The sequence below is a fragment of the Cervus canadensis genome, chromosome 32 (assembly GCF_019320065.1).
Source record: "Cervus canadensis isolate Bull #8, Minnesota chromosome 32, ASM1932006v1, whole genome shotgun sequence".
NCBI lineage: Eukaryota > Metazoa > Chordata > Mammalia > Artiodactyla > Cervidae > Cervus > Cervus canadensis.
Window position 1 is genome coordinate 3,951,168 of NC_057417.1, and position 26,507 is coordinate 3,977,674.

Consider the following 26,507-nt stretch of genomic DNA (forward strand, 5'->3'; position numbering starts at 1 on the left):
CGAAACATCCCACCCTCGCCTTCTCCCACAGAGTCCAAAAGTCTGTTCTGTACATCTGTGTCTCTTTTTCTGTTTTGCATATAGGGTTATCATGATAACCATCTTTCTAAATTCCATATATATGTGTTAGTATGCTGTAATGTTCTTTATCTTTCTGGCCTACTTCACTCTGTATAATGGGCTCCAGTTTCATCCATCTCATTAGAACTGATTCAAATGAATTCTTTTTAATGGCTGAGTAATATTCACTGCCATATGACCCAGCAATCCCACTCCTGGGCATACACACTGAGGAAACCAGATCTGAAAGAGACACGTGCACCCCAGTGTTCATTGCAGCACTGTTTATAATAGCCAGGACATGGAAGCAACCTAGATGCCCGTCAGCAGACGAATGGATAAGGAAGCTGTGGTACATATACACAATGGAATATTACTCAGCCATTAAAAATAAATAGTTTTTAAAAGACCAACAACCATTAAAAAAAACAACCCGAAAAGCAAGGGACTGACTTCTTAGGCAAGGTTGACTCTGAGATTACTGTATTTCCTAAGGTGCCTGGGTCTAACTCTTGGAAGTTTGGACCAGGCATTGGGTTTAACAGTTCTCCGTGAATGGAATAGGTTCTTGATCAGTTGGTTTCTCAGATAATCTTTTTGTTGAGATTAATGAGTATTGATTAGTGAGTATTGTTGTCACTATACTCACTTGCAGAGGGAAATCTTTTCTAACTTGTGATCTGAGGCCCTCTGGGTATTGATTAATACACATTAGAGTAAACATATTAGGAATTCCATACTTCTTTATTCCCATTTAAAAATGACTTTTTAATTATGTTGCTATTATTTTAGCAAGGATATGATCATATTTCATAGGAAATGCTTTTATTCCCATTATGACATCTCCTCAGCCTCGTAAGTGCTGTTTAGTTCAGCTCAGTTCAGTCGCTCAGTCATGTCCGACTCTTCGTGAACCCGTGGACTGCAGCACGCCAGGCCTCCCTGTCCATGACCAACTCCCTGCTAGATAAGGACTAAGCCCGAAACCAGACATTCCTGTTCTTGAGTTAGATTCAGAAGCATGACTTATTAATTCAGTGAACTTTAGAGGGTCCGCTTTGTGCTCCAGCTGTGAAGAAGGGTAACACTTCTTACCATCCACAGTGCCCCCATAGGGTGGCCCACAGGTGGGCTTGTCCACAGAGCGAGCGCAGTAACACATCTGTGACAGGCTTTGTCTGAGCACGGAGGTGTGGGGTGTGCCCATCAGAGCAGGGAAGACTGGAGGTGGGCGGCGTTTCCCAGGAGGATGAGAAGTCCGGAACAAGAGAGTGAGGATGAGGAACACGAGAGCGGGAGACAGGTGGCGCTGGGAGAAGCGAGGTGTGCAGAGCGCTCAGAACCAAGCTTAGTGGTCACTGGCAGATGCTCTGATTCCTTGGACCCGTGTGTTTGAAAAATTATACTCTCTTTACTTTCTAATTGTTTTGTGGTATTTTCTACCTTTTTGAAGTTTACCTGTTTTATGAGTGTGTATGTATATGTGTTTTTGTTGTTGTGTTTTGGGGGTTTTCTTTTTGGTCACTCTTGGCGGCATGTGGGATCCCAGTTCCCAGGTCAGAGATGGAACCTGTGCCCCCTGTGGTGGAAGCATGGATTCTTAACCTCTGGACCACCAGGGAAGTCCCTGTCTGTGTGTGTTTTGATTTTTCATCCTATTTTTTCAGGGTTGTTGGGGGTTTTTGGAGGGGTTTTTTGTTGTTGTTGTTTTAAGCTGAAATAAGACTCCTAGGCAAAGAACCCAAAACATTAAAATCTTGAAAACTTTTCAGGGATCGCCTTCTATGATAAAATCACACACTTACAGTGAAACCATTTGGTTCAGACAAACCCAGTTCTGGCCTCCACTTGACTGCTTGTTACGTAACATTGAGCATGACAAATTGATGCTGAACAGAGCACTTTACCCGGAAGATCCAATCTTCACTGCCACTCTTTGAAGTAGGATGTTACCTTCTCAGTGTTACTGTCTCAGGGGAGGAGACTAAGGCTTCGGAGAGGTTGTTAACAGACCCCAGGTCACTGTGAGGCAGAACAGTGGCTCCCCAGAGATGTCCACATTCTAATCCTGGGACCTCTGAGTATGTTACATTGCATGACAAGAGGAAATGGAGGTTGCGTGTGGATTTAAGCTGCTAATCAGCTGACATTGAGAAAGAGAGGTTATCCTGGAGTATCTGAGTGGGCCCAAGATAATCAGAACAGTTCTTAAAAGTGGAATTGAGAGGCAAAGAACAGTGTCAGAGTGATCCAGTGAGAGAAGGACTTGTCTGGCCATTGCCGGTTTTGAAGAGGGAAGGGGCCACAAGCCAAGGAATGCAGGTAGCCTCTGAAAGGTAGGAAAGGCACGGAGGTGGATTCTCCCCTGCAGCCTCTGGAGGGAGCAGTCCCTGCTGACACCTTGATTTTAGCCCAATGAGGCCCGTTTTGGACTTCGACCTCCAAACTGTAAGATATTTTTTAAAGCTACTAAATTAGTGGGTAATTTTTTACAGCAGAAACAGCGACTTAATGTAGTCCTGTCCAGTAAGTGAGGAGTGCCGCAGGAACTGAGCCCACACATCACTCCATCTGCCTCTGCGCTCCTGGGATGAGGCCGGCCGCCCAGGATGGCGATTCCTACCTCCAAGGCTTTGCTCATGATCCGCTTAAAATGCGGTGCCTCGCCCTGGTTAGTGTCTGCCTTCCTGATTTTTCGGGGCCTAGCTGAAGTCCTGTGGGAGTTGTAGATATTGCCCAGTCAGCGTGACATCTGGCGCTCTGTAGACATGGAGTGGAGATTTCCATCCACCAGCTCCTTTCTGGAACTCCTGTTGCACTCCTTGGCTGTGTCTCCCACTTAGCAACCAACGTTGTTTTCTGACTTTTTCCTGGACTTTAGTGGCATCTTCTTAACTTGTAGCTGGGGACTGACTCTCCTGATTAGTTATGTTAGTGGCAGGTGTCCTGTGTGACCACGACTCACCCAGTCTCCCCTTCTTACTCTTCAGGTTCCCCATCTGCAGCATAAGGGAGCTTTGCCCTAGTTGCCTCTAAAGCAAACTTCAGCTTGAAAATGCTCTGGCCTGTGGCCTGTTTTTTTTTTTTTAGATCTGGCAGCTAAGAATTGTTTTTGTTTTTGTAAAGCATGATTAAAAAAAATATATATATATATATATGACACCAATGCTAGACCCTAAGTGCAGCATAAGAGGGGATGGAGGAGGAATTTCTAAGGAGATAATGTTTCTTTAGTGAAGTCTTTCCCTCCCTGAGGCTTTTTTTTAAAAAAGGAAACTTAATTGAAATACATCCAAGAGGTGTATTCAAATTGATCATTTTAATATTGTGCTTTGGCTAAGTGAGAACAGTGGTGTGAGGATGTTTATGGTCATGTTAGTGTATAGGACAGGCCTGTTTAGCTCTATAGTTCATGTTCCCCTCAAATGATGAATTTGGGATGATGTTTTTCTTTCCCTCCTTCCTAACTTACAAGTAAAAGGAAAATCACTGCTAAGAAGTTACATGTTTACTTGGAGTTCAGCAGTATCTTGGCAAGCATCAGAATATGCATACTGTGTCTGTGGTGCCCAAATGCCAGACTTTTTTCTACGTAATTGCTTTGTGTTTTACGTTAAGGATTTTGAGGGAGTTGCCGGGTGGTCTGGTGGTTAGGATTCTGTGCTTTCGTTGCTGTGGGCTGGGTTCAGTCCCTGGTTGGGGAACTGAGATCCAGTAAGCCATGCCACACAGCCAAAAAAAGAAATTGACAATATAACAAATCTCAGAGTCACATTTCTGCAGGAAAAATGCCAACCGTAGTTATAGTTCATGCACTGAAGACAAACATTTCTATACAGTTGTATTTCTTTGCAGATTTTTCTATTTTGATGAATGCGTGTAGCATTGGAAGTGCGTGAAGTCATCATCTGGTGGCTGATGCCGAGTCACTACAGTGGAAACGCTAAGTAACCTTGGAGGGGCTGTTGTTATCCCTTTTAATACAATCCTGTAGTCTTCCTTTTTTTTCCTTGTCCAAAACCTTGGAAGGAAGAGTGGGAAAGCATAAGTTAATAAAAATGTCAGAGCATAGAGTAAAATGAGAATTGTTTCTGGCATGGGAGGAACCACAATACAGATTTTGCCTTTGAGGATGTGACCACCTCCCAGAGTAAAGAATTGAGAAAAATTTTCCCAGGGAGTAAATAACTTGTTAGCCATGTAGGTTAAAACCTACGTGGCTTAACCCAGTGGTACTCAGTTTTGAAGAATATGATGGTTTATTTGTTAGCAGTGTTCTGTATCAGTATTTCTCTCGACCTGATGTTCCGTTTTGCCCTGAGATCCCTGAGAGATGAGCTCATGTAGAAGCCTCCTGGAGAGCAGATGGCCAGTCCCAAAGTGAAAATTTCCATTCAGTTCCAGCATGTCTGCTCGTTCTTTCAGTATATCCTTGGGTACCTTACTTTGTAGGACACCAAATGCTGTTTAATATAGGCCTCTGAGAGAGAATTAATTTCAGAAGCTCGGCCATTTATACCCAGAGTCACAAGGTCTAGAGCCCCACCTTTTCCTTTCTGAAGGAGAGAATGGGACACATTCTTAAAAAGAACCATTCTCTAAAATAACGATTTAGAGAGGTTTTCACGGAAAAACATCTTTGTCTTATGTGTCCTTCTCAGGTAACTGTCCATTATTAAGGCTTACTGGCTGTTGGACTTATCTGAGGCTAATCTTCCTGAATTACATGAATCTTGCTTTTTCATCATGGTCACCTTGGCATAGTTCAGTAGAACTTTTAACATGAACCACAGAGATATTTTAAAATTTTCTAGTAGGCCTTAAAATTGAAGAAGAAATAGGTGAAATCAATTGAATAATTTATATTTTATTTAACCCAATGTACCCCAATTATTAGCATTTCAACATGTAATCAGCATAAAAACTGTTGAGATATTTTACATTTTTTTAACCAAGTCTTTTATATTTAACAGCACACTTCAATTCAGATGCTAAGTGTTCATTGGAAATACTTGATCTGTGTTTAGATTTCATACAATTTACAGCTGAAAAAATGTTTTACATACCAAATAGTTTTATATTGTTTCATTTTGTGTATTTATTTTTATTGAAATATAGTTTATTTATAATATGATACTAGTTTAAAGTTACAAACTCATCTTTTGAATGTTTTCTTATAACTGAGTTGAGTATCACTTTCAAATTAGATTAAATAAAGTCAAATAGAGTAAAAAATTTAATCCCTCAGTTGCTTATATTTCAAGTGCTCGCTAGCCACATGTGGTTAGTGGCTACCACCTAGGACCATGCGCTTAGGACCTAGGCCTTGTTATCCCAGTATCCTGGGAAAAAGCAATTATATCCTAAGATACTGAGTCTCCTGCAGGCACCTCCTTGAGCTAATGCTTCAGTGTCCTGGTAGTCTGTTAGTTGGTGAGTGTGAATTGTGTAGCTTTGCTTCTGGCAAGATTTTTATTACTAATTTGAAAGCAGTTAAACATCTATTAATGGAAAATCTAAAAAAAAAAGTATAAATATAATTGAATCATTTTGCTGCACACCTGAAACTCATACTGGCTTAGAAATCAACCATACTTCAATAAAAAGGGAAACAAAAAACCTTTTGCTAACAAAAGGAACTAATTTTTGTTCTTTTCTGGAATGTTTGAGAATTTTAATATTTTGCCTCACTGAGGTCTTGCCTCAAAATGCAGTTTACCTTAATACCAAACTGAAGTTTTAATGTTAAAAATTGAATTTAAAGCCATGATTTTAAGCAATAAAAGTAGTCTGATATTAAAACATTATGCAGTGACCAAAACCCAAAACCCTTGATGCACACCAGAAAGATCACAAGTGAGCCAGATGAGCCTGAGTGGAAACCAGATGGAATTTCAGATCTTTCCATTCTCGATGTGTCCTTGGTTGTTGCCAGGAGGTAAATGGTGAAGTGGTGTGTGGAAGGTCAATGAAAGCTCCACCCAGAGGGGTGAGGGGGGCAGGGGTAGAGCATTGTCTGAGTGACAGAAAAGAACCCTAAGCTCTTGAAAGGTAGCAAGGGGTAAACCTGCAATAAGTGCTGAAAATAGACAAGGTTTCATGGATCAAAGCAAGGCCATTTGTTTCTCAAAGCACGCAAACAGCGAAGTGCCATGATATATTCGTTCCACTCATCCCATGTCTCGTGGGGAGCCTAGTGGTGGCTGTGTGCCCAGTAGGTTGCCATGTAGCTAAGGGAGACCAGACCAAGGACTCAGCAACTTTTGTAGCAGACAACAGACAAGCCAGTCTTCTTGCTGTGGTCACCTTGATGTCTGTGTGACCAGCTACAGAAACTGCTCAGTAACTCCTGCTTTCACCGAGATGTTCTTTCAGGATGTCATTGCATGTTGCAGTCGTCTTTCTGACACCTTTCCCTGGATGGTTAATAGACTGTAGCTGGCTGGTTACCTGGCTAACAGAATTTATTAAGATTTTATTATTATTGTTATTAATTGAATAGGCTCATGTCATTGTTGGACCCACTGATGGGGGAGGGGAGAGCATGGTTCTGAATTTGTTTTTTATTATTCAGTACATTCAGAATCCTCAGTTAAAATATTGAAGCTTCATTCATTTTGGGACAAAATTATTCGTTTTATAATTGACAAAGACCCCTATTGTGGAAAGCCCTGGAGCCCTGCCTGACAGAATGTTCTGGATATGGAGATGAGAAGTGTTATTTTCGTGTGTCATTCTTACACTGTGAACTTCGCCTGCTAATTCAAGTGCTCTTTATACACAGGAGACTGCACAGATAAACTGCTTCCAGCAAGCTTTCCACTATCTGAAGGAACTTTTAAAATGTGTGATTTTTGTAAATTTCTGTGTGAAAAATATAGTTTTGAAATTATAGTATGTTTGGGCATGTTAAAATCTGCCCCGGGCAGGCGGCTGTCCATTCTTATGAATGCAGTTAAGCTAGTTTTTGAATGGCCCCTTTCAGCTTTTGAGTCAGGCTGTCACTCCTGATTCCTCTGCTCCAGTAAATCATGTTGGTGACTTTGGCGGACTCTCAAATGAGTTTCCTACTGGCTGCTTCTCCTTCACCGCTCTCTCTATTGGTGGCGGTCTGCCAATATTGAGCCTACTACTGGATGGAGGGTGATGTGTTTGCTCCCTACCAGTGCATTTTCCCTCCTGGGTCCTGCTTTTCTTCTGGCAGCTTTGGAATCCGAACCTATATGTTATGCCTTTTTTTTTTTTTTTTTAAATTTCAAATTTGAACCAATCTTAGAGCTGCAGAGATGTTGCGCGGATGGATGGATCCGGAGTTTCCTAACGCCCTACCTTCACCCAGCTCCCCCCAGTGTTAACATGATTTAACCACTTGTGGTGGTGCTTTTGTCAAAACTAAGAAATTAACATTGGTCCAGTGTGAAGGTCTGTAAACTGCAGACCTTATTTGAGTTTTGCCATTGTTTTCAGTAACGTCTGTTTTCTGTTCCAGGGATCCTGCATTGCAGCTAATTATTTTTTCTCCTTAGTCTCCTCCTATGACAGTTCCTCACTGTTTTCTTACTCTCCATGACATGGACACTTTTGAAAAATACTGGCTGTTTATTTTGTTGCTCAGATTGTTCCGGCTTTGGCCATTAGCGTCTCGGGTTGGTGCCTGTGTCCCTTGAACAAATTCTCCTCTTTTTATGAGCACTTCTTTCCTGACTCAACAAGATGTTTCAGGCTCATCTTGTACTGCCTTTGCCCCAGCTCTGGGATCAGCTTCTTTTTATTGGAGAATGACATTTAGAAACCCAGATCTGGGGCTTCTTGGTATTCAGTGTCATTACTCCTAGGCCCTTTCAGCAGGTAGAGAGCTCAGACATATATGTGTTTATTCGTACGCGCATGCATGCCTCTGTTATATCTATTATCTGTGTCTTAAGTCATAAGTTTATACTAAAAGTTGTAAGTTTATTCTCATTTCCTCTGATTCCAGTCTAACACTGCAGAGTTTACTTTAACTTTCCTCTCTTCATATGTAACTTCTTTGTCCTTCCCTGAGAAGCCTGGCTTTCGCTGTCTTGACAGTATCCAGTCAGGATACTGTTTGCAGCTCTTCTCTGGTTCAGTTCTTTGTCCTCGCCCCCCACCACCCCCTCACTGAGGTGCGTGGTGTTTGCAGCGCCGTCAGGTTTATCTGTTAGTGCTTGTGTTCCACGTTGGATCGCCACACAGTGGCTGGTGTAATGAGTCTAGGTTTTGATTGTGAAGGCTGCGAAACTTTGCTGTGGTTCTAAGTTTGGTGCTGAGAGGAAGGTTAGGCTGCCCCACTCCCATTCTCTGGCTCCCATTGCCCACCCCGCCCCACCCTTTGCCATCCACCCTATATATAAGGCTTTCCCGTCATTTTGGGCTTATTCTTCTTGTGTTTCTTTGGTTCAATGCCATTTTCAGCCCCTCAGGTTTGTGTTAGATTGTCCAGCCTGGTGTGAGGGACACAGTCACTCTCGCCTCAGCCTCAGTAGTCACTCCTCCTCTGAGGAAGAGGCCACCCCTGCTGGAAGGTGGGCTTGTGTGAGTAAGTTAGAAGTTTCCTGTGTTTACTTAGATATCACTTGGTAACATTTAAAGTTTTTTTTTTTTTTTTTGCTCTGTAAGCAATGATGCAGTGAACATCTCTGTGCACAGGACACTTTAAAGTGATTTTGACTTATTTTCATAAGATAGAGTCAGAGCTTCCCAGGTGGCGCAGTGGTAAAGAATCCACCTGCCAATGCAAGAGACACGAGAGACCCAGGTTCGATTCTTGGGTCAGGAAGATCACCTGGAGAAGGAAATAGCAACCCACTCCAGTATTCTTGCCTGGAAAATTCCATGGACAGAGGAGCCTGGCAGACTGCAGTCCATGGGGTCACAAAGAGTCAGACATGACTGAACGACTGAGTGTAGCACACAATGTTTGACTGATATTTTACTTAACATCTGCTAGTAAAGCAGAAAGGGGGTAGGAAAAAGTGTACCTTTTCCTACATCGTTTTATGCACCCTCTTTTAATACTACATATTTCAGTCAACTTTTAATCACACAAATATTACATTAAATATACTCTTTGGGGGGAAAAAGAAAGCTTCACACATAAGGATCAAGTCCCCTTTGATCTCCAACCCCCAACACAAAAACAGTTTTTATTATCCTTTCAGATTCTGTATACATTTGTAACCATATGTGCCTGTAGGAGAAAACATACTTTATAAGTGTGAGGGATTTTTCCACATAAAAGGTACACTGTGTCTTGACTTTTTTACTCACATGTGTCTTAGAAAATCTATTCAGGCTGTATAGATTGCCCTGCCCCACTGTTTTCAACATCTGCAGGCAATTCCTTGGGTATTACTTTGGTGACTGCCCTTGGGTATAACACTCAGGGCTCGCGTGTAGGCACGAAGAAGTGGATCGGGGGCTGCGGGCCGTGTCCGGGCTCCATCGTGGACAGCACAGCAGATTGCTCTCCCAGGTGGCTGCCAGTCTGCCTTTTCCACCAGCTTTGCAGCAGAGCACTCATTTCTTTACTGGTCATCAGTATCTGGTACTTCCTCTGTCTCAGATCTGGGACGTTTTGAAGGTGAAAAGTGGCAATTGTGTTTTCATTTGCTTTCCTCCGAAATAGGTTAAGTGCAGTTAGCCACTTACATTTCCTTTTCTGTGATTTGCCCATTTGTACCTGTTTTATTTTTCTTCCTAATTCATATGAATTCCTTGTATATGCTAGATTGATTCGTGTAACTAACATTTATTGCTCAAGAGATCAATGCACATATGCCCAGATGCTGCTGTAGATGCTGGGGTAAACAGCAATAAACAAGGTTTTAAGAGGAAGTTGGACCAAAGAAAATCTAAATAAATCAGTAGGATTATGTAAATGTTAGTAAGTGCTATTAAAAGCTTAGAGTAATGGTAAAGAGAAGGCTTGAGTCAGGAGGGAGCCTTGGTGTCCCCTTACAGACCATCCTCTCAAGTGTTTTTGCCTGGAAGCAGGTGGTCAAGGAAGCCTCCTCAGAGAAGGTGGGGTGGGAGCCGAGATCTGAATGTTGAGAAGGAACTGGCATGGAAGTGTCCAGACAGAGAGAATAGCATGTGCCTGGGCTCTCAGTGAGGCTCGTGAGTAGGGGAACAGGGGCTGAAACAGCGCAGGTCCTAGTCAGAGGCAGGTACTCTGGAGGAGACGTGTGATCTGTTTTAGGAGGTGGCTTCTTCAGCTCCTCCTTGTCTGTCCAGGCTAGGTGGCCAAAAAGAGCTTTGCTCTGGGGAAATTTGTGTGTCAAGATTTGATCACTGGGTTTTGTGGTTGTTTTAAGGCATAGGCTTTTTCTTTTTAATAAAGGAAAATTTTCTGTTTCAGATTACCTAGGAACAGTACGATTTGGGGTTATCACAAATAAGCATCTTGCGAAACTGGTATCCTTAGTACACTCTGGAAGTGTGTATTTACATAGACATTTCAACACATCACTTGTAAGTATTTTAAAATCACGTTTCTATTAGTGCAGTGGTTCTTAACCTTGTTTAGATCACAGGCCTCTTTGACAACTGGGTGAAATCTGTGGACGCTGTCTGTAGGAGAGTGCACATGGTTTTATATGCAAATCGAGTCCCCTCAGCCCCTTCTAGAGCCCATGCCCCAGAGCTCTCGGATTTAACAGCTAGAAGTTCTGTTTATATTCTTAGATTTTGATGCAGCCTTATTAGCTTTCCTTCTTGGATGAAATTGCAGAATTGCTGTATTGGAGAAGTATTCCTCTGGGACCATGTTGTCAAAGGTTAAGGTTCCATTGGGCGTGTTATCCTTTGTTCATCTGTTCCATTTATCAAGAGTAGTCACGTGACATGCTTTTCTCCTTTAGCTGATGAGATGGACTTGGAAGTTCTTGTCAAGTCACAGTGAGACGCTGGTGGCTCCCTGCCCCAAGCGCCGCGGTTTTCCAGCGTTGCCTTTGTTCCCTGACTTGGTTGCTCATTGGTGGCCTGGCCCCAGCTTCGCTGTTTCTGAGCTGCTGACCTGCGTTGTGCCTGGTTCTGTGCTTCTGCTCTGATACTGCTTCCTGCCTGCTCAGGCCCCGCGCTGAGTTTATTTTCCTCAGCGTCCTCTCTCCGACTCCATTGACGGCGGCAGTGACTTACGGGTCGGGTGAGGGCCCGAACCCCGATACCCAGGGTGCCCAGCCTTTAAACCCACGCTCCCGGCTCAGTGTGCAAGGCTCTGCCTGTGGAGGGACTGCTAGGGGCGCCCCCCGCGGCTGTCTCCCTGAGCTTCTGCCTTTCTCTAGTAACCCAGATGGCTTTACTTCTTGCAGTTTATACTCCCAAAGTCAAATACATTCCATGTTTTCCAGATAGAAATGTTCATGAAGACAATTAACATTTTTTTCCACCTCCCACCATCCTGCTCTGGGAATCAAAATCTGACGGTTTCTCCTGCTGCCCGCCCATTCTCCTTGTGCCTCTGTCTTAAGTTTCTTTGGACCTCATCTGCTTCTGCTGTCTATCATTTTCCTTCATCCTTCTTTTGTAACATGCTTTACAAGCAACGTATATCATGTTAATGTATAGTAACTGGTACTGAGAAAGAAATTTAAAATAGATGGTGAAAAGAAGGTAGGACTATGAGAAAGATACTGAAAAACATACTGAATTCATGGTGTCAATTCCATAGTTTTTAAGAGTGGCTCATTGATAGAGCAGAATTCCTTTCAGCAAATGAAATATTAATGGGTTACCAGTATTTTTTTTTTAAAGTAAAAGCAGTGGACATCTTGTTATAAGTCAATTTAAACCTCTATTTGGGAAAGTATAAAATATCTCATTTTCTGGAACTCTCCAAGCATTTTGGGGGGAGTTTTGTTTGAAACCCTGTAATTTATATAATTGGAATTTCAAAAATAATTTTATGTTGACATACTTTGTTAGAGAAAAACAAAGCAAAAAAAATCTAGGCATATCTCTCCTTAACTCTGTACACACAAAGTATGATCCGTGGCCTTGTATACAAGTTCTAGGTCACTCAGGGTTTCATGCAAATATTTCTTGAGTTCCTGCTCTGTGCCAGGTATTCTAGTCCCTGGGGCGGAGGATGGGGGTGGGGAGACAGGTGAGCAAGGCAGATACAAACTTCTGCCCTAACAGAAAGTTCCCAGGGACAAGGGAAACATGATTTTCCCAAGGGTAAAATGACCCCCTCGTTGGTGGCCTGGCCCCAGCCATTTCTCTTTCCTTAGCAATCGCTTTAGGCAGGAAGGTAGAGGCCACTGTTACCAGCAGCAGGCTGGGAAACTTGCTGATAGACAGCCAAATTCATCTTTTCTGCCTAAAGGGGAGAAGATGAATCACATGATCTGAAAGTCACCTCTCACAGCAGCTTCTGCTTTCCAAGCCGCTTGTGGGAAGCGCCCTGTCTGGAGGGGCAGAGGCAGAGTGTAGCCGCCCAGGCCGCTCCAAGCCTCGTTTTCCTCACCTGTGAAGAGAGGGCTGAGGCCGGGCAGGGGTGGTGCTGCGATCCCGCCTCGCCTCTCATGTCTGTGCGTTTTTCCTTCCCAGGTCTTTCCCAGGGAGGTCATCAACTACACCGCGGAGAACATCTATAAGTGGGCCTTAGAAAACAGAGAGACGCTCCTCCGATGGCTGCGGCCGCATGGCGGCAAGAGTCTCCTGCTGAACAACGAGCTGAAGAAAGGACCAGCACTTTTTGTATTCATACCTTTTAATCCCTTAGCCGAGAGTCACCCTTTGATAGATGAGGTAAGAGCCACAGTGGGAAGAGGCGTCTCAGAAGCAACAGGCCAACCTCACTGACTTAGATTCTTCTCTCGTTCCACGATCAGAGTGGTTTCCCTTACTCGCTAAGTGGCTGCTGCGTTCCGTGGTGTCACTCCTTCCTGTAAGTGGGCAGGAGAGCCTGTGCCTTCTTGGTGGGGACCCACCATGGCCTCTCCGGCCACATTACTGACAGTGTCTCAGGTCTGGGTGAGGCAGAGCAGACGGGGCGGTCAAACCAGGCCTCTTTGGAGATGGGCCAGGTTCCCTCTTCCTGCGGCAACTGATACTCTGGAGAGGTGTGGAGAGAGTGGACAGCATAGGCGGGGTTTACTGTGGCCTTGGGGGTGCTGTCATCGCAGGCATTTGGCCAGACTGGTGGCCCCGACCACGCTCAGTCCAGCAGTGGCAGGGTGACCTTGGGATCCCGTGTTTTCCTAACCCTTCTGTGGCTCACAGAGCTGATCGTCATCAGAAGTCAGCCCATCCCGCCTGCCTCTTCTGCGTGCGTTGCCTGTCTCTGGGTGTGAGTTTATTTTGTGTATGGATCGTTTGAAGGCACTTAGAGAGAGCAATAAAAATCAGCAGAGAGCGCCTGGGATTGCTCAGTTGGGTTTATTGGGGGTTTAATTTTTTCCTTCCCTCCAGGATCCCTTAATTGGCCAAAACCAATTTCAGAAAGTCCGTGAGCCACTGACCAGGCTCACCAGATGCTGCTTCTCCGGGGCCCTCTCAGGAGCCTTCCTGAGGGAATGGGGAGGCAGGACCCTCGCCAGGCCAGGGCCCTCCCGCAGCTACTCTGGACCCTCTTTGCTGACATGATTCATCACCGCTGGGGGCCTTCTGAGTGGGCGCTGCTCCTGTGGTTTAGAGGAGGGAAGAAGAGGAAGTGAGATGGCTCTGTCGATTCTGATTAGAGAGGACTTGAAGTAATAACTTCATTTCTTTGGAAAATCTTCACTACACAGTTATTTTATGAACTAAGGCACTCTGACTTTACTAAGATGCTCTAGTATTAAGAGTATTTAAAGTTGTTTGTAGTAAATGTGGGGTTTTCAACCAGCCATCCCCTGGTACCCATGGAGGTTTGGTTGCAGGACCCCCGTATACCCCAAACTCCAAACATGCTCAAGTTCTGTATTGTAAAATGGCATAGCATTTACATATAACCTATGCATGTCCTCCTGTGTATTTTAAATCACCTCTAAGGTTACTTACGATACCTAATACTGTATAAGTGACTGTTAGTTGCTCAGTCATGTCTGACTCTTTATGATCCTTTGGACCATAGTCTGGAAGGCTTTCCTGGGGATTTCTCAGGTAAGAATACTGGAGTGGGTTGCCATGCCTTCCTCCAGGGATCTTTCCGACCCAGGGCTCGAGCCCCCATCTTGTCCGTCTCTATGTAAATAGTTGCCTAAGTGCAGGAAACTCAAACTTTGTTTTCTGGAATTTTTTCCCCCCAATATTTTTGATCCATGTTGTTTGAATTGCAGATACAGGATATGAAGGGCTAACTGTACTTGAATTTTTGTGGGTTTGGTGGGGGCCTGGGGGTGGTGATCTGTTATGTCTTTGAATATAAAGTAGTACCAAGATGAGGCAAGAGGGCAGCTGGGCACTTTATTAATCACATAGGCTTGAACTTTTCAGTATAATGTGCTGTTGGAGCCTTACCCTTTAAGAAGGACTGAGATGTTCTTGTGTGTACATGTGTGTGTGTGGGGGGGGACCAAAACACTGGTTTTATCATTTAAAGTAACCTTTTTTATGCCCAAGAACTATTCGAATAATTTGTTTTTCTGTACAAACACATGTGTCTTAAATTAACTCTGTCCATAAGTATCATGTGTTATAAAATATGGGTTTTCTTTTAAATTGGAAAAGCACGTACTAAATGGTTTTTACACACACACGCACACACATGCACCCTGTTTAATGAAACAAAATCCTGAGTGACTTAACACCCTTTAACTAACCATGGCGGGATTTGACTTAAGTTAGTACAGTTCTGTTTTAGGGAGTATGAGTGCCTCTGGATTAGAATGTCTTGCTCATCTTTTGCATTAAACTGGGGCGGTGTTGGGTGGTGAAAGGTCCTGAGTTTGGAAACGGAAGAGTCCTGGAATGAAACTTGAATCTAAATGGCTAACACTGATCTCAGGGTAAAGCGGATCATCTCACCAAGAAGCGGGAGTGTGTACATTCCCCTGAGATGCCCTCTGTTCACCAGGTGTTTATCGAGCCTTTGTTACGAGCCTGGCTCTGGGCGAGGCTCGGGGGACAGCAGGATAAATCAAGCCCAGTCCTGCCCATGAGGACCCCTGAGCCTGTGGGGAAGAGCGGTGTCTCGACAGACGGTTGTGAGGCTCTCTGGGAAAGGCTTCTAGGACTAGAAAGATGCGGAACCTGCCTCTCCCCAGGTTGGGGTGGGGTCGCCTCCACTGGTGTAGGGTCTTGGGGAGAGTGTTGTGGCTTGTCAGGTAGAGGAGGCCCTGACCAACTGGAAAGGCAGACTCGGGCCAGACTGTATTTGGTTTTACCCTCCAGAAGGGAAGCCACTGAATGTCGTTTGGCAGAGGAGCCTCATGCTCCTCTGAAATAAGATAAAAATAAGGGGTGGCAGTGTGGAGGCTCAGTGGGCGGGGGGAGAGAATGGCGGTCTGTGAGGAGTGAGGCCGAGTCGAGGCAGTGGCCCGGAGGACGCAAAAGAGACGCTGCCCAAGTCAGTGCTGGCCGGACTGGAGGCATGGGTGACGCAGGGAGAAACTGAGGGTTGGCTGATGTTTCTGCTTTGATGGTGCCGTTTTCCAGAGAGGGTGGTGCAGGAGCAGGAAGGCAAAATGGAGGAGTATGGTTTGGAACAGGTTGAATTCGTGGGCTCCTCGAGTGCATGAATTTATTTGGAAACATAGATGCCGTGAAATAGTTGATCTACTTGTTAGGTGCTTGGCGAGTTTTTTAGGCTAGACTGTTATATTTAAGAGGAAGAATGAAGCCCTCCTCTGGAGGAGTTTCAGGATATAAAGGAAGGTGACTCAGCTGGGGGCTGAGACTTAGATGCTGTTCCTGGTTCTTCGACGACCCAGACATGTGTTGTGGGGCAAGCGGCTTCACCTCATCATGTGATAGGCTGAGACGTCTCCCTCTAAGACCCCTTCTGTCTCCAAACAGGTGGTTCGGTGTCATGATCTGAAATGTGACCCAGACCTCTCTATTAATAGCTCTAGGTGTGACAGCTTCCTGTTTATTGCTGTTTCCGGCCAGGGCTCTTCCTTCTGAATCAGACAGGATGCTCATCAGGCCTGTGAGCCCCGGGGTCAGTTCCTTGGTCCCCTGCCCCACCCCATGCCTCTCACGCACTCCGCCCTGTGTTTCAGATCACCGAAGTGGCCTTGGAGTACAACAACTGTCATGGGGACCAGGTGGTGGAGCGGCTCCTCCAGCACCTGCGACGAGTGGACACCCCGGTGTTCAAGTCCCTGGCACCTGAGCCCCCAGCCCGGCTCCCGGACCCGCCGCTGATAACGGCGTCACCCTGCTGCAACACGGTGGTGCTGCCGCGGTGGCACTCCATCTCCAGAACCCACAATGTGTGTGAGCTGTGTGTCAACCAGACGGCCGGCAGCCTCAGGCCGAGCTCGGTCACCGTGCCCCAGTGCAGCTTCTTCGAGATGGCAGCAGCTCTGGATTCTTTCTACCTCAAGGAGCAAACCTTTTATCATGTGGCATCAGGCAGCATAGAATGCAGCAATTTTCTAAGTTTCTACAGCCCTTTCAGCTACTACACCGCATGTTGCAGGACCATAAACAGGGGCGTAGCAGGCTTCATTGATTCGGAACAAGGTGTCTTTGAAACCCCGCCCATTGCATTTTCTTCCCTGGAGAAGAAGTGCGAGGTTGACAGCCTGGGCTCTGTTCCTCACATTGAGGAGAACAGGTATCTCTTTCCTGAGCTGGAGGCAAACAGCTCGAGCTTCACAGGCCTGAGCTGCAGAACCAACAAGACCCTAAACATCTACCTTCTGGACTCCAATCTGTTCTGGTTGTACGCGGAGAGGCTGGGTGCTCCGAGCGCTGCTCGGGTGAAGGAATTTGCCGCAATCGTTGACGTGAAGGAAGAGTCTCACTATATCTTGGATCCAAAACAGGCTCTTATGAAGTTCACCCTAGGTACCGTGGGCCGTTTCCTTCCCCAAGCCTAACACTTTGCTTAACTTTCCATAGGGGACTGTTATTTAGGGATCTCATGACGGTTGGCTCTTACTAGCTCATTTTAAATCTTCACACTGCAGTTGTAATTTTAAAAGAAGCTAATTTTGTCTGTTAAATGAAACCGAAACTTCCTAACTCTGAATTCTGGACAAGTTGGTCACTTAGCCCTTGGGGGCTAAGAGTCCAGCATCCCAGATTGGCAGTGCCTGCCACATTTCCAAGGTGGGAACCTGGCCACAGTGACGGGCAGGGTGGTGGCGAGTGGGTCTTATGGTAACTCCCCCGGGGGTGATGAACAGCCCTGCCGGGGGCTTCACAGAAAGCAGCGGAATGACAGAACTGCCTGGCCCCCTTCTGTGTTGCAGGTTTAACTACATATCAGGGCCCCCAGACCTAATTTGTTCTGCTGCTCTTTTTTAGCAAGTTGAGGAATACTGCTATGACCTTGGGTGCCTAGATGGTAACAAGCAAGTGTCAAGTGCAATAAACAAGTGTCAGATTGCAAACCAGCAAGACCCACTTTGGGGGCGGGGTTGGGAAGGGGGTAAATCACTGTTCTGGGAAAGCCCCGCGAGCTTGCCCTTAGAGCCTGGCAGCGGCAGTGACCCAGCCCACACGTCCTGTTCCCAGGGCTTCGCTGACATCCTTGATGTGCAGACAAGGAAGTGCGAATTCAAAAGCTGTGTTAGTTCAGCCTCGGTGGAACCATGGGGGAAAGTCGGCGTTTGCCAAGTGGAGACAGGAGGAATGTGGTGGGGAGGGCCACCTTTCATTTTCAAGTTTTGGAGAGCATGAAAGTAACAGTAAACTCAAAACCCCTAAATATTAGTCACTTTAAGTGCTGTCTTTTTAAGTCCAGATGAAGCTTATTTCCTACATTAGACACGTTTGAAAAGACTTATGTAAATGGTGATTTATTTTTCCTACATCAAATTATATTCTAAAACATGAAGCCTCCTGAGTGTGTAGAGAAACCCCGTGAATAGTCACTTAATGAAGTGCGTCCACTTTTGATATCACACCTTGCTCCTCATTCATGTTGCCTGAAGTTACCTTTTGGTGTACTGAGTTTTCTTAAAATGAAGCAAGCCTGTATTTTTAAAGTAAGCGTTGATTGGATTTTCCTGCCTCATGTGCTGATATTCAAGCATCCAGTGAGCTCGTGATGGGTGCACGCTGAATTAAGGGTGATCTAAAAGAAGCCGTCTTCTGATTTCTTTTCATCTTCTATATCTACTCTGAAACATCTAGTTCTGTTGTTCTCTGTCCTGTGGTTGATGACAAAATTTGTCAAAGTCTTCATACAGAAACATCCAACGTGTTGTTTTGGAGAGGTGACTCTCAAGTCAGCCGTCTCTGGGGCAGTTTCAGAATTCAGCCCTCATTCAAATTAGTGAACAGTTCTGGGTTTTATGTTTCAAAAAACCATCTAAGTGTCATTCAGATGTTGATGACTGATTCTCTTTAGTATTCACTCAGCCTTCTTCCCTTCCTCCTTCCTCCCTGGAACCTGCCATTGTTCACTAGGACCTCAGAATGGAGAGAGAAGGAAAAAAAAAGAAATGAAACTCAGATTAGTGCTGCTTCAGATGAAACAAAGGAATCTGAAGACATAGTCGTCGGTGGGGAGGGTAAAAATGTTGGTTCAAGTTAGGGTTTTGGATTATTTATGGGCCTTATTTATGCTGTTTTCCCACTAAATATAGTTGTTTATTTCTCTTAACCTTTTAATTAAAGAAGAAACTTGAGGAACTTTAGTAAAGGAAACACAGACCATAGCTCCTCACCCTCAGATGAATGAGTGAACACCTCCCACATTACAGTAGCTCGTGCAGTCACTGCATCGGTAGTTAGGCTTAAAGGTCTTGGTATTGTAGGTTGAAATCTCAATGGTGACTTGTTGATGACTTACCCAGTCTCTGGTGTCTTGTGGACCAGTGTTAGAAAAAAAGAGCGTCGGATTCCTAGCCCACGCACAGTAGACCATGAAACTCTTGTTAGCTAAAGTGCTGTCTGCTGAGTTACTACAGCCAATACAAACCCCCTGTCCCCTCCTGTGTGGATTTGTTCAGAGTTCTGCCTGTACATAAAGTGTTAAAAATGTGGGCCTGTGAAGCCAGCCCACTTTTTAAAGTGTAGAGTTTAAAGTGGGCCAGCTACTCTCCTTATACCAAGAGAAGAGCTGATCTCATTTTCTCTTTATTTTTAGAGTCTTTCATTCAAAACTTCAGCGTTCTCTACAGTCCTCTGAAAAGGCATCTTATTGGAAGTGACTCTACCCAGTTCACTTCTCAGCGTTTAATCACTGAAGTGACGACTGATACCTTCTGGGAAGTAGTCCTTCAGAAACAGGTATGGAATCGAGCGAGGCAGAAATCAAGCCATCTGTCCCTATTAAAATAATTTCCAAAGCTGCAATCATGGGTGGAGCAGTTGGTGCTGACGTACAAAAGACTGACCACATGACAGCCTTATTGCAGAACATGCGTGAATTACATGGTGCTTTTGTGATTGCAAAGCATCCTTAAAAAGCACATAACTGAAAACACCAAAAGACCAGGAACTTCCCTGGTGGTCCAGTGGCTAAGACTCTGAGTTCCCAGTGCAGTGGGCCTGGGTTCCATCCCTCATCAGGGACCTGGATCCTGTATGTCACAACTGAGAGACCCAGGGAAGCCAAGTAAGTAAATATTTTTTAAAAATACCCAGAGATCAAGGTTTCACTGTACTTTGTGCATGAGCAGCATTTATGGAATGCCTGCCGGGCTCTAAGGACAGTGAGGACCCCAGAAGCGCAGTAACAGCCAACTTCTTCCCACAGGACGTGCTGCTACTTTACTACGCACAGTGGTGCGGCTTCTGTCCAGCCCTCAATCACGTCTTCATCCAGCTAGCTCGGCTCCTGCCCTCAGACACGTTCACTGTGGCGAGGTAAGGAAGCCCATGCTGCTGCACGCTGGGCTGGGTGCCTGTCATTACTCTTCCTTCCAGCTTAGCCACGTGGCTTGCAAGGGTCTGCCAGTTTTCTGTGGACTTGGGTAAGACAGGGTTGATTGTCAGCGGGAAGCTGTGAGCAAAACCTCATTGGCGCCAGAGTCTTCCTGGTGAATACTGAGTGTTCCTTGCATAATGTTGAGTGTGTTCTGCCCTGATCAAGTTCATCAGAGCACGAGGGTGTTTCTGTGGGAGCAGTGCTGACCTGTTTGCTTAGACAGCCCCCCAAGTAGCCAGCTTTCTGGAATATACATCACTGGGGCCTTGGCCCAGCAAAAGGGGGCCAGTCTCTGACATACTGTCAACCAGCCCTGGGACCTGGAGTGAATCTCTCCACCAGGCCTTGTTTCCCTCCTTATTCCTAAAAGGAAAAGGAAAGATTGGCTAATACCCACGTGGTATTCTAGTTGTGTGATTCCGTGGCACTGTATGTAGGATCTTCACGAAACAAGTGAATTTTATTTTATTTATTTATTTATTTATTTTTAACAAGTGAATTTTAAATCACTGTTTTGTAAAAAACAATGCTCAAAGAGTTTTTGGATAAGGTAGGCAGTTGGGAGGGAAAATTATTTAAATTTAAGCTATATCGTCTTTCTCCCTCCTCCCCAAGAAAACCCCTTCAGATAGGTAGAATTAAATATAAAAGATCAAATCAGAGAAAATGACAGAAAATAGAATATTGGATTTGCTGGTTGCTTTGAGAGGTGGAAACTTGCCAAATAGTGAAAGAAAGATGAACAGATTTCACTAGGAAAATGTGCAACGAAAATACAGAAGACCGACTTACAAAAGGACAAGAGCTGTATTTTCCAGCATGTATGTCTTTCCTTTTGTGTATGCTGTAAATAATGATTTAGAGCCACACTAGAGGAGTTACTGTGCTGTGAAACTTTTATATAGACACGTTATCTGACGTAATCCTTAGGACAGTCAGTGGAACAGGTGTGATCACCACTCTCTTTTTACTGAGGATGAATCTGAGACACAGAAATATCAGGCAGGTTGCCCAGAGTCAAGCGACCTGTAAATAAGGGATCAGGATTCAGAATCAGGCCTTCATACTCCAGACCCTGAGAAATTAAAGTGGTTTAAGAGACCTGCTGAGAGCAAACTGTGGTTTGTATGTATAGTGGAATATTATTCAGCCTTAAAATTTTTAGGAAGGACGTTCTGTAACATGGCTGCACCTCGAGGATGTCCATGCTAAGTGAAAGGAGACACAGAAGGACAGACAGTGTGCGGTTTCCCTTGCACCAGGCCCCTAGAGTAGTCGGAGTCAGAGAGGTAGAAAGCAGAATGGTGGTTGCCGAGGGGTGCAGGGAGGACGGGAGTGGTTGTCGAGTGGGGTCAGTTCCTGTTTTGCAGGATGAAAGAGCTTGAGACAGGTGGTGGTAATGGTTACACAGCGTTATGAAAGCACTGTGCACTTAGAAATGGTTACGATGGTACATTTTGTGTTATGTATGTTTTACCACAGAGGAAGTGGGGGATGGAGGGAGAAACAGCTGAGAAGGAGTGCAGTGTGAAAGAAAGGTCACAAAACAGACTTTCCACCTAACAGGAGAGAGTGAATAAACAAGTAGGGAAATGATAATCTAGTAAATGTAAATTTAAACAATAACAAAATGTCATTTATATTTATTAATGAATGCTCTTGAGTGGTAGAATCTTTTTTTGTTTGTCTTTGTTTTGGCCACGTCATGTGGCTTTCAGGTCCCGGACCAGGGATCAAACCCAGTCCCCCGGGCAGTGAAAGCAGAGTCCTAACCACTGGACCGCCAGGGAATTCCCATTGGTAGGATCTTGTGTTGATAAAATCAAATGAAATTGGCACAGTCAGATGTAGCTAATAGAGAAAGTAAATTGGCATAAGCTTTTTGGAAAACATTTTAGCACCATTTGTAAGAAGTCACAAAAATGGTTATGTACTTTTGACCCAGTTAGTTTCACTTTGGGGAATTAAGGAAATGGGACTCCCAGAGAAGCGTGTGCTCATCATTGCAGTGTTATTTATATCTGACAGGAGAAAAATGGTTACATAAATTATGGTTGAGCATTTGATGGGATTTTTACCTCTTCATTAGAACAATGCTTTTCATACAGTTAATTTTGAAAAGAATAGTATATGAAATACGACTGCTGGTCTTCAGAGTATGTAGGCATAGACACCAGAACTTGAATGGGAATGGCAGAAAGGAGGTCCTGATAAGCCCAGTGGGATTCTGAGGGGATGTTTACAAATATATTTTTTGATTTTACAGTTTAGTTTTTCGTCGAAGTAAAAAATCAGGAGAAAAAGCGTTTGATTATAAACCACTTGCTTAAAAAAAAGGACTGATGGTCTCTGTAGCCTTTCACAGGGGGAGGCGGGAGGGCTGTTTTGTTAGTGAAGCTATTTAAAACCGTTATGATTTGGTTATGTCATTTTTTTTTAAGTGAATTTCATCCTTCTGGACAAATGCATGGCACTGATTTCTCTCGCTCCTAATTACACATTCTGAAAATTTCTGTCGAGTTAATGATTCAGAACATTTCCATCTTTTGTACGTACTGTTTGTGAATACTGACACCTGGCCTAGGTCCACTTCCTCCTTCTAGGATGTTCCTTTTGCTTCAGCTGAGCAGTCCTGGGGGCGAGTGGGCAGGCCCTCCTGCAGGTCCATCTCAGTGCCGGCTGAAGAGGTGCCTCCACCTAGTTCAGCAGAAAGCAAGCGCACAGGTTGGGTAATTTAGCCCAGATAGCACTTCCTGTATTAGAAAATTAATGTAAAATCTGCTAAGAAAGTACAACTTTTTTGGTCTCTGTCTAGACTTACAAAATATAGAGTGTTATCTTTCATTCCCACTTTTCTTACATTTTCAAAAGCTTGATGTATTTTGCGCAGTGATGTCCTTCTTCTGGAGCTGATTCACGGGTTACGTACTTGCCCACATTCTGTCAGTTAGGTGGATTACCTGTCAGGTGTCAGGCTTTTTTATTTTGTTTGGAATTCACTTTTACTTTCAAGACGTTATTACATTTCAGGACTTCCCTGGTGGTCCAGTGGTTTAGACTTCACCTTCCAATGCAGGGGGTGCAGGTTTGATCCTTGGTTGGGAAGCTAGGCTCCTACATGCCTCCTGGCCAAAAAACCAAAACATGAAACAGAAGCTATATTGTAACAAATTCAATAAAAGACTTAAAAATGGTCCACATCAACGAAAAAAAAAAATCTAAAAAGCACCCCACTGCCTTTCCCTCAGTGAGTCAGGTGAGCAGTTGGCTGTCCCGGAAGTCTCGGAGTTTCTCGCGGGCACTGTGTCTGCCAGGGGTGTGCTCACTGCCCGGGGCCCGTCCATGTGGCGCACACGGTGCTCCTGGTCCTTATGTTATTTGAGAAAATGCTTTCAGGTTCCAGGTTGGAGCTTCTTGGGCCACTCTTTTATGCTTTCTGTTCTTTCCCTTTGCCAGGATCGATGTATCTCAGAATGATCTTCCTTGGGAATTCATGGTTGATCGTCTTCCTACTGTCTTATTTTTTCCCTGTAACAGGTAATGCTGAATTTTTTTTTTTTTTTTAGTATTTGGGCAGATGGGATTCTTTTGCCAGAAATGAAATGGGTTTGAGGTAATTCACAGAAGTGAAACGTAAATCATTATATATTACTAAAATATTTAGAATAAAATGCATTGTTTGAAACATGTTCCACTAGGGACCAAGGGGGAAAGGGCTTTGGTGTTGCGGTGTCAGGTGTGGTGGTTTTAATCAATGTGCCCCTCCCGGAGTGTGTTTGACACAAGCACGAATGTGGCCACTGGCACTGGTTCACCTTCTTGGCCTTATGAGCACACAGTGTGTGCTGAGATTGACAGCAAGGAGCCCCAGGTTCAAGTGGGCAAAACAGTAGCTCGTGGCTGGGCGCTCGGGGACTCAGGCCCGACTTGCCCGCTTCCGTGTGAGTCATTCATTTCTCATTGAACCCTGCGGATGGCTTCCTCAGCTCCCTGGTGCAGGGAGGAAACAGGCTCTCCCACCCACTGCACCCCCATTCTAGGGCTCACAGAGCCTTCTCCCCGTGAATGTCACTTCAAGGGCTGTCACCTTGACCTCTTCACATTCGTCTAAGGGCGCTGCAAGGTCAGCCATCAGGGCACCCTGCCTGAGAGCCCAGGCACAGGGATGGGCTGTTAGGTTAGCGAAAGGACGCCGACCTGGCGGTCAGCGAACATGGATCCGGATGTTTTGGTAGAAAGGAAATTAACTCTTGGCCTTTTAAAGCCTGACAAACCACATGTTCTCTTTGTATAAATTCCTTTTTGTTTTTAAAAGGATGGGTCCTGAGAGACCCAGTCACATGGCTTTGACAATATCTCCTCAGGAAAAGCACTCGCAGGATGAGTTTAGTAATGCTGTCTCACTCACGTGTTTTGTTTTCTGGCACTTGATTTTACTATTTATTGCAGCCACTGTCGTGCTTCGCGTGTTTCTCTAAGGAGAGTGCTTCCTTCGTGTGTACTGATTCATTTCCTTGGTTTTTCCTCTCTATCTCAAAGAATTTTTGCTGGTACACTTTCTGTGGTAGTAGGGTCTTGTCAGATCACGCACTAAAAACGGAGCGTGACTCACCCCATTCCACCACTGTGTGGTGATGAGCCTTTTTCTTTCTAAGAAGCATCTCAAGTGCCACACAGTCCAGGAAACGTGGACAAGGACACAAGCAGTTTCACCTTGTGTGAGACAGAGGTGGGGTGTGGAGATTAACGCCTCATTTTTCAAATTTCAAGCCTAGTTTGAAAAAGCAGTGAAGTCATAACCCCCAGCACATGCCTTTGCACGAAGGCGCTCCCAGCAGCTAGATGGTTTCGTGTTTGGGTTGGGCGCGCTTTTCGCTCTGAGGCCGCCCGAGGGAGTTGCCCTTGCCCTGCAGGGAGGGTGCTGCAGCCCCTTCTTGTTTCCCTGAATTGAAAAGTCAAGGAAGTAGGTACTGAATAGAGAAGACCGTCCAGCTCTAGTTCAACAGTGAGCGCTTGAGAACCAAAGTCCTACTGCCCTGGGATGGAAATTTTCTTTTTTATAGAAGATTTATTTATTTTTGACTGTGCTGGGCCTCTGTTGATGCATGTGCGTTTTCTCTAGTTGCGCGAGCAGGGGCTGCTCTCTAGTTGAAGTGCGCAGGCTTTCTTGTTGTGGCTTCTTCTGTGGCAGAGCACGGCTCCAGGGCACGTGGGCTCGGTGGTTGGCGCTCCATGGCTCTCGAGCACAGGCTCAGTAGTTGTGGCGCTCGGACCCAGCTGCTCCATGGCACGTGGGATCTTCCTGGATCAGGGATCAAATCCATGTGCCCTGCATTGGCAGGCGGGTTCTTTACCACTGAGCCACCAGTGCAGCCCTGGAACAGAATTTTTTTCTTATTTCCTAAAAAGAAATGGTAATCAGAAGTGAATAAGCTCCTTTCTAGCTGGTCCAATGTGAATGTTCAGTTTACTCAGAAGGTAGATGGGCAGAGAGCTGACAACTCGCAAAAGAGACCTTCCTCACAGTCACATGCTTGTGTTATCTTTCGTGAAGAGAATGTAAAAGTGCATATGCGTTTTGGTAAAATATAAATTTACACATGCACTGGGTTAAAATGAGTGCAGAAGGGAAGGTATCAAGGCGTTGATGGTGATGGTTTTGCAGGAGTGAGGCTTCCAAGTGGTCTGGTGAATGCCTCTTGTGTGCTTTTTACACCCTTTGCAAATTGCCCTCAATGAGCACGTTGGATTTAATAATCATGAAAGTGAAACCGTAGGAGAGAGCTTGTCATCTGCTGCAGTGTGCAACCTGGGCCTCCTCTTTCTCCTGCAGGGCCACCTTCCCACTCAGGGGAATCTCAGAGCCACTCTTGTTTCATCATGTCTTCTGTGTGACCTTTCACAAGGCAGGTGCTCTGGCCCGGCCATGGGCAAGCACATTAGAAGTAGAAGGGGTTTGTTCACTCTAGCGTGGCCCCTGGGGAAGGACCTTGCTTCTTTAAAGGAGCAGCCTGCCCTCCTTCTGTATTATAGCCCATTGGCCAGTTTGCATTTGGCCTTTTATTACGTGCTAGAGGTGCATACACGTGCTCTTGGTGAACTTCCAGGAGAGTCAGATAAACAGTGGGACCTTTACCACCACTCCTGCAAAACAGTTACCATTTGGGAAGCAACTTGTTGATGCTCTGTGTCCTTGCTGCTTAAGGAGTTCAAAAGTATTTTAGCACACCCTTCAGATAGGTTCATGGAGATTGTTCCAGACACTGAAAAACAGCATGCTTACCAGTGTCATTTTCTGCCCTGTGTCCCCAGATACACACACTAAGCTCTTTGCTGGGGACGGTTCACATTTGCTGTGTCCTCGAAGACCAGGTTGTGCTGCAGAACTTGGGGGCAGATCCAACCTCTGTTTGCCCATCCTCGCCTGCTCCTCACAGGGGCCAGGGAGTTC

The 26,507-nt window shown here is 45.1% G+C and overlaps 1 protein-coding gene across 4 annotated transcripts in view; it reads left to right on the forward strand.

The window, feature by feature from the left end:
* TXNDC11 (thioredoxin domain containing 11) overlaps nucleotides 1-26,507 on the forward strand; it is a 59,693-nt gene that overhangs the window by 31,619 nt on the left and 1,567 nt on the right. For all 4 annotated transcript variants that reach the window (XM_043456691.1, XM_043456689.1, XM_043456690.1 and 1 more), the window contains 6 exons: nucleotides 10,442-10,554; nucleotides 12,634-12,834; nucleotides 16,230-17,022; nucleotides 19,274-19,416; nucleotides 19,886-19,995; nucleotides 23,513-23,593. In XM_043456691.1, the coding sequence (XP_043312626.1) occupies nucleotides 10,442-10,554; nucleotides 12,634-12,834; nucleotides 16,230-17,022; nucleotides 19,274-19,416; nucleotides 19,886-19,995; nucleotides 23,513-23,593 (1,441 nt within the window). The remainder of the gene's footprint in view (nucleotides 1-10,441; nucleotides 10,555-12,633; nucleotides 12,835-16,229; nucleotides 17,023-19,273; nucleotides 19,417-19,885; nucleotides 19,996-23,512; nucleotides 23,594-26,507) is intronic.